Source organism: Neophocaena asiaeorientalis, unplaced genomic scaffold, assembly GCF_003031525.2.
Source record: "Neophocaena asiaeorientalis asiaeorientalis breed wild unplaced genomic scaffold, Neophocaena_asiaeorientalis_V1.1 scaffold312, whole genome shotgun sequence".
Taxonomy (NCBI): domain Eukaryota; kingdom Metazoa; phylum Chordata; class Mammalia; order Artiodactyla; family Phocoenidae; genus Neophocaena; species Neophocaena asiaeorientalis.
Genome location: NW_020174707.1, coordinates 2,040,932 through 2,049,385, shown reverse-complemented (window position 1 = coordinate 2,049,385; position 8,454 = coordinate 2,040,932). Strand labels below are relative to the sequence as shown.

General features: G+C 35.7%; 1 protein-coding gene across 1 annotated transcript in view; it reads right to left on the bottom strand.

Moving 5' to 3' along the window:
* The window catches only part of LOC112409616 (probable ubiquitin carboxyl-terminal hydrolase FAF-X), a 77,668-nt gene that overhangs the window by 42,901 nt on the left and 26,313 nt on the right, over window positions 1-8,454 (bottom strand). Inside the window, exons 13-15 of the mRNA XM_024759837.1 lie at window positions 7,047-7,287; window positions 6,538-6,687; window positions 5,610-5,730 (exon numbers count right to left, since the gene is read on the bottom strand). Of these exons, the coding sequence (XP_024615605.1) occupies window positions 5,610-5,730; window positions 6,538-6,687; window positions 7,047-7,287 (512 nt within the window). The remainder of the gene's footprint in view (window positions 1-5,609; window positions 5,731-6,537; window positions 6,688-7,046; window positions 7,288-8,454) is intronic.

The following is an 8,454-nucleotide window of genomic DNA, read 5'->3' as shown; positions in this document are numbered from 1 at the left end:
ACTTATCAAAAAAAAAAAAAAAAAAAAAATTCTGAGTGAAGGAGGGAGGGCAAAGGGAATAGGAGAAAAGAAACAAGAGCTCTAAGAAAAGGAAGCACTGAATTTTAAGCAAATCATTTAATGTTGTTGGATTATAGTTTATTCATTTGAGGGATCTGAACCAAATGATCACTAGTGGCCATTCCAGCTTCAGCATTCATGAACCTAAATAATCTTAGGTCCTCGATTATGCACATGCTCATTTAACAAAATATGGAAAATAGAGACAACAAATTTAAACTGCCCATAAATCCTGGATTTTAGTTTATTTCTTTCTAGTTTTTTGAAGAGATACCTAATAAGCCTAATCAATTAAATGATTATAGCAACACAGTATAAGAAAGTCTAGAAAACGTTGAGCAGTAACACACAGGTTAACAGTACAAACTTTGGAGCCCAACTGCATGCATTATCTTAGAACCGCCTTTAAGCTGTGTGTCTCTGGTCAAAAGGAACAATCTCTCGGTGCCTCAGTTTCCCCATTTTAAAATAGAAGTAAAAATAGTAATTCCCTCCCTAGGAATGTTGTGAGGTTTAAATGAGTTAACAAGTGTGAAGTGCTCATAACAGATTTTGCCATATTTTAAGATATGAGTTAGACCAAACTCCTGGGAAAAAGGAAGCTCTGAAGAGGAAAAGCAACTCATTCTGCTTAGTAAAGCAATATACATTTTAATTTCTCTGTATCAAGCAAGAACCTGTTTTCCTGATGCGTATAAAGGTCACAAGAACTCCTGAGGAGTTTAAATTACAAGAGTTTAAATTACCTACAGAGACTACTGTAGAAGTTCTAAGTTTAACAGCAAATCATACTGGAGGCACTGGACTTTAGGCAAAGATTCAGAATAAACAAAAGTAAAGTCAATGACTAATAAAAAAGCTTCTAATTCCATCTTGTTTTTTCCTCCTTTTAAAATATGTGCACGTGTGCACAAACACTAAACGATTACCCAAATGTTAGAAACAGAATTTATAACTACTTCCTTTTCTTAGAGCTCCTGCTTCCTAACTTAAAGAAGAATGTGCGCGCCCATGTGTGTAACAACCACAGTGACAAAGAGTAGGTTAACATTTGTTGAATAGTCACTAGGCTAGGGGTTTTCCATACATGACCCCATTTAATCCATGGAATTCTATGAAATAGTTATTAGTAGCTCAGTTTTACAGATAAGGAAGCTCTGAGAAACTAAGAAAACTCATGTTTAAGGCCATGGAGTAGCAACTTGAAGAAGCAGGACTTGAACTCAAGTCCATTTGAGTCCGAAGCCTATGATTTGTCTACTGTCATACAATCATTACAAAGCTGGCTATTTCAAATTTAGGTACTATACTTCGATTATGTAAAATAAGATAAAAGCACCCTCGTAAGTTTCCTGCTTGAGCTGCTTGGCAAGAGCTCCCTCTCGCCATCTAGTGGCACTATGCTCAAATCACAAGGTCAGGGATTATGAGATGGGTTTTCCTTTTCAAATGTTGAATCGGTGTACATAAAGCAACAACAGCTGTTACTCAGATACTAGTAAGTAAAACAATACAAATTCTAAACTACACAACAGATAAGGATCAAATTAAATCATTAAGAAAAGCCTTCTTAACAGAGCAAATAAAAACTCAATTAGAAAAAAAAAGAAAAGCCTTATTTAAGAATCTAATTAACATCTGAATCGATTCTGTACCACATGACTCAGAAAGTGAGATCGAATGGGAAAGGTCAGACGGTGTCTACTTTAGAAAAAGGAGATAATGTAAACACAACAGTTTAAAAAATTATCTGGGCCAATTATTGAACTGCATTTGTCAGCAACGCATCCATAAACCCCACTAAAATGAGAATAAATTAATATAAAATACATAAACTCAGAAGGATAAAGAAGTTAAAAGCTGAAGGAACATTAGAGATGTCAGCAAATTACTGAAGGTGTAGAGGGGATGGAAGATAGCTGGCTTAGCTGAACCCAAGAAGTGCTTCTTGGGGGGTAAGAGAAAGAGGGAGAGGGTACCTATAAATCAGCACTCCACCAAGTCCTGGAAAAGTTAAGGATATGAAAACAGAACATAATTGAGAAGGTACAGATGAATCAAAGACTTAAAAACAGTGCCTGAAATCTGCCTAAGAGGCAAATTTCTACTCTACCTCCCTCCCCAATAGATCGATGAAGCTGGGAAGCAGATATCTCACTAATGTAGAGAATAGATACAAATATGGAATGCAAAAGACTAAAAAGCTGGATTAGTACCAGTATGAACCCATGTTTGTTTTTTGATATAAATGTGTTTACATACGTGTGTGTGTGTTTAAGTGTGTATTACTTCCTAAGTCCAATGAAAATGCCTAGACCACAAGAACACCCCAGTAGTAATGAGAACAATTTAGCCCTCACATTCTGGTTTCTAAATATCTTCCCTCACTTAAAAGGAGAAATGTCTGATTCTAGGGCTGGAATAGAGAAAGTACTAGATGAACTTTAAATATCTTATGCCAGAAAGAAGTACTCAAAGGATGATGAAGCTATATGAAAAAAAGCACTGGGTTTATGTAAAAAAGAGAGTTCGGTACATATCCACTGACCATACCTGGGACAACTGAGCATCAAAATAAATAATGACTATAATGGCTATAACCCAACAGATAAAATAAGAATCCATGAGTAAACAGTGATAACACATAATTAATAGGGGAGAAGGCAAAGCTCTACTTTATAGTAGAATGCCAATATCCTTGTTTGTTGGAAATACACACAATAAAGTATTTAAGGATGATGGGACATCAGACCAGCAGCAAATTACTCTCAAATGGTTCTTGAAGTCCTCGAATTGTACTTCAAACTTTTCTGTAAGGTTGTAAATGTTTCCAAAAAAAATAAAAAAACATTTTTTTAAGTTGTATAGGATTGAATGATCTGATTGAATTCTCTCTTTCCACAAGCTCTGTTATTTTTAGTGCATAACTTTGTAGAATGTTAAGTTTTAGAGGAAAACACATATATTAGAGTAGAAACACTGAAATGTGGCTCATGAAAAAATCCTACGGAAAATGATCACTTGGAGGAAGGTCTTGAAAATTTAACACTAGAATATCTGGGGACAAAAAGTCAACAGAAGAGCTGGAAAAAGTTAAGGATACCACCCAAAGCTGGAATAAAATTAATGAGAGGAGAAAGGAAAGGCAAGAAAATCAGATTTAGTAGATTCAACACCACAGTCAAAGACATCTCAAAGATCCACAAAAAGCAAAACACGGAGAAGTAAATTAGCAAAGAAAGAACAGAAATCTCTCACAAATTAGGAATCTCCAGGCCCACTGAAAACCCATCACAAAGCAGACCTATACCAAGCAAGGCATTTCATCAGGAAAGTTCTAAACTCAATGATAAAACCAAAACTTCCAGAAACAAAGATCAAAAGCAAAGGAATATCTTGCACTGTTGGTGGGAATGTAAACTGATACAGCCACTATGGAGAGCAGTATGGAGGTTCCTTAAAAAACTAAAAATAGAAGTACCATACCATCCAGCAATCCTACTACTGGGCATATACCCTGAGAAAACCATAATTCAAAAAGAGTCATGTACCACAATGTTCATTGCAGCTCTATTTACAATAGCTAGGACATGGAAGTAACCTAAGTGTCCATCGACAGATGAATGGATAAAGAAGATGTGGCACAAATATGCAATGGAATCTTACTCAGCCATAAAAAGAAACGAAATTGAGTTATTTGTAGCAAGGTGGATGGACCTAGAGACTGTCATACAGAGTGAAGTCAGTCAGAAAGAGAAAAACAAATTCTGTATGCTAACACATATATATGGAATCTAAAAAAATGGTTCTGAAGAACCTAGGGGCAGGACAGGAATAAAGACGCAGACATAGAGAATGGACTTGAGGACACGGGGAGGGGGAAGGGTAAGCTGGGACAAAGTGAGAGAGTGGCATGGACATATATACACTACCAAATGTAAAACAGAGAGCTAGTGGGAAGCAGCTGCATAGCACAGGGAGATCAGCTCGGTGCTTTATGACCACCTAGAGGGGTGGAATAGGGAGGATGGGAGTGAGACAGAGGGAGGAGATATGCGGATATATGTGTATGTATAGCTGATTCACTTTGTTATACAGCAGAAACTAACACACCATTGTAGAGCAATTATACTCCAATAAAGATGTTTAAAAAAAAAAGCATACGTAACTATTAAAAAAAAAAAAAGGCAAAGGAATAGAACTCAGGAGAGCTTTGGTCTTCACACAAGCAACATTACCAGCTAGACAGCTGAATAAATTTTCAAGCTAGAATTCAATACCCAAACTACTAATCAAATGTGAAGGTTAAGCATTCAGATTAGCAATGTTTCAGAAACGAATAACAAAACCACCTGCCACGTACCCTTTCTGAAATAAGTGGAGGAGGGTGTGCTTCAGCAAAATGACATAGAGCCCCTCAAGAAAGGCTCAAGACATAGGAGCCAGTGAACAGGGATCCACCATAGGAAAGCTGAAGAAAGAAGTCCCCAAATGGTAGCTGTGTAGCGAACAACCAGATGAGAGGAGGCAGACGAAAAGTTCCAGGACAACAGTGGAGCCGACAGATTATATAATACACATAATAATGGAAAATTATTTTGAGAGGTTACTAGAGAATATGTGGAAAGAATTAGTAATAGGTGTATAGAAAATCAAGAAAATAAAAAGGGGAAATTATTAAACCCTGAAAAAAAAGTTGCCATTAATCCAGCAAACTACTTTTCACACACTCTTGAAAAAACAAATGCTGAATATGAATTTAAGAAATAACTGGAAGAGGGACTTCCCTGGCAGCCCAGTGGTTAAGACTCCACGCTTCCACTGCAGGGGCTGCAGGTTTGATCCCTGGTTGGGGAACTAAGATCCCACATGCCACATGGTGTGGCAAAAAAAAAGAAAAGAAAAAATTGGAAGAATGTGGAAGTAAGAGTTAAGTTTTCATTTACACAACAGAAAATCAGTAGGTATCTAAAACTGACAAACAGTTGTATGAGGGTATTATTTACAGATAGTATAGACATAGATAAGAATAAGAGCTACCAATTGAAAGTGGTTGTTTCCCAGGAATAAAAAAGGAACAATGCTATAGATGACACATGACCCAAAACACAGTCCAGGGGCCAGAAAATTTTTTCTGTAAAGGGTCAGATAGTAAATACTTAAGGCTTTGCAGGCCATATGGTCTCTGCCACAACTGCTGCTGTGCTAAGACAAAAGCAGCTAAGACAGCGTGTACATGAAGGACCATGGCTTGTACACCAATAAAACTTTGTTTATGGACACCAAAATTTAAATTTCATATAATTTTCATAAGTCACAAAATATTATTCTTTTGATTTTTTCCTCAGCAATTAGAAATTGTAAAAACCATCCTTAACTCTTGGGCTGTACCAAAAACACACAGTGGGTTGTATGTAGCCAGTGAGCTATAGTTTGCCAACTCCTGTTCCTGTTATTTTCCATCTAGGAAGAAAATTTGCTAACATACCCCTTTACTGTCCAACATGTACTTTATCAACATTATTATCATTTAAAAAGAAATTTCTTACCTGGTGGCATAAGTTTCATAAGTACTCTTGCTCCATCTCTAAGAGGTGGCATATTTAGGCTGCTACCCAAGTCTGCAACTTGCCAAAGGAAAGAGATGTATCTGGGATGCAGTGACATTATCTAGAATACAAAACACACAAAATATTTACCTGTAAATTACACCTCCCCAAAAGAAGAGTCCCCAAATAAATGTGTTGGTTTATCTCCACAGTTTTGCTTATGTCATTTCTATCCTGAAATGGTCTGCCTACCCCATCATCTCACTTTTAGAAATCCTTCCTAATGTAGACTGAATACATTATCCAAGCCACCTCCTGTACTTTGTGTGTGACAGCTTTTTTACTGTTTTGTTAAACTATTCCTCTTGTACATACAAGTCAGACTCTGTATAAGCAAACGGCTGCCATGCCCGCTAACAGTTAAATTCCTAATGCAACTGTTGTAGAAAGCCAATCCTTCTGACACTGGAGTGGCTGGTATTATTGTAGCCATTAAAATTTTTGTGGGGAGGTAAGGAAGGCAGGAATCACTTTCTTTAGAAACAAGATATGTTACTGACAATCTAAGAAAGACTGCAGATATTTTCCTACAGAAACAGTTCTGAAGAATTCATTTTTGTGGTACAAATACAAAATAGAGTGGTTATTTTGCTCAATAAACTCAACAGTTATAATTAAGTTGTATAATGGGCTAGTTTTATGTAAATATAACAACACTATATCTATACAAAATGTGGTTTTAAATTTCAACCAGGTTACAATCACCTTTCAAAGGGATCCATTCTCAAGTTATGGTTAAATGTACAATTATTTGATATTCTGCCACATTTAATTGTAAGTTCAAGAAAAATGAACTGTTCTGTATACTTTATTCTTAAATAACCTAGCAAAATGCCTTGCATACAATAGCTCAAAACTATCTACTCACCACCCCGGGCAAACAGCTTTCCACTTCTGGATTGGGACCATCACTGTAATGATTACCATGGTTTCCAGGAGATCCAGTTGAGGAATCAGAAGAACTATCAGGGCTTGAAGGCATATTGGAACTTATTTGTGTAAGTTTGGCTGTAATTAGCTGAAAATGATATACTATGTTAGTACCAAAGACAAGGAAAAATACACAAAACAGAAGTTAGTGACATACCAACAAAAACCAAAAAACTACACATTATATTTTTAGAAATATAATTTATAACTGTTGTCTAACATAACCACTTAAATAGTTTTGTTTTCAGAAATCTTTTCCTCTACTATATTATAGGTACCATAATGCCTGTCTTATTTAGTGTTATAATTCAAACACCTAATACAGAAAATACAGAGCCTCACACATAACAGACGCTCCATTAACATTTACTGAGTGAAATGTTGACTACAAAAATGCAAGTCCCCGGTTTGCTTTTCTTGAAAAGTTTGGTAATTATAGATACTTACCGATTTATCCTTTAAGTTTAACTGTCCAATCAACTTTCTATCATCTGCAGGATCTATCAGTTCACCGCCTACAAAGAGCTCAATTTTTGTATGAGCTACATTGGCTTTGATACGATTGAGAATACATCGTCGTACTGAACCGATTGTATCATTTGTATGAGACCATACGTCCAAGTCATCAACCTGTCTGCCCTGGTTTGGAAATCGAACTATAAAAGAAAGGTGTTTACCACGGAAAGCTCTGGGGGAAAGAAAAGGGAAACCATCATCATATTCAGCAGATTTTCAAATCTTCTTGCAAAGAAAATAAAGCTAGCAATTTAAAATTGAATATTTTCTTACTAAACAAGAGAAAGTGAGTTAAAGACACATTATTTTTAGGAACTTGAAAATATTTACTGCTCCTTTTAACTACAAATATTATAGTAATCTTCAAAACACAACAATCATATTTCACTGTTGTTACTCTTGGACCTATAGTTTACAGGTATCTAGTTATAAGACATTACAACAGACATGAGTAACATTTCATTTATTTTTAATGCTATAAAAGCCCAACTAATGTCAAGTCATCCCCAAAATGATATTTATGTTGGCATATTATCTTCCTGCAGGTAAGATACAAAAAAAACATATTCAAGGAGCAATTTTAATAATTTCAAAGAGAACTCAAATACTAATGGCTCACATTCTATAAATATCTCTAAATTATACGTATTATTTGAGTATACTAAACGGTGAAATCTTAAAGAGAAACGTTAATAGACCCGAAGATGAGTGAATTAGGTAAGGGAAATTTTAAGAGGTACAAACTTCCAGTTAGAAAATAAATGAGTCATGGGATGACAGGTGGTAACTAATCATGGTGATCATTTTGTAATATAAGGAAATATTCAGGCACTATGTTGTGTACCAGGAACTAACATAGTGTTGTAGGTCAATTATACTTCAAAATCAAACAAACTCACAGAAAAAGAGATCAGATTTGTGATTACCGGGCTGGGGGCGGGGGGCGGGACAGGGGAGGGAGAATTGGATGAAGGCAGTTAAAAGGTACAAGCTTCCAGTTATAAGGTAACTGAGTACTAGAGATGTAATGCTCAACATGATTAATAAACACTGCTCTATGTTATATATGAAAGCTGGGAAGAGAATAAATCCTGAGTTCTTGTCACAAGGGAAGAGTATTTTTTCCTTTTCTTTCTTTTGTATTTATATGAGATGATGGATGTTCACTAAACTTATTGTGGTAATCATTTCATGATGTACCAAGACAAATTATTATAAACTTATAAAGGCTGTATGTCAATTATATCTCAATAAAACTGGAAGAAAAAAAAGAGAGAAATGTTAGTAGACCATTTTAAAATATCTCTTGCTATACTGGCTATCTGTCAAAGCAGCTTTT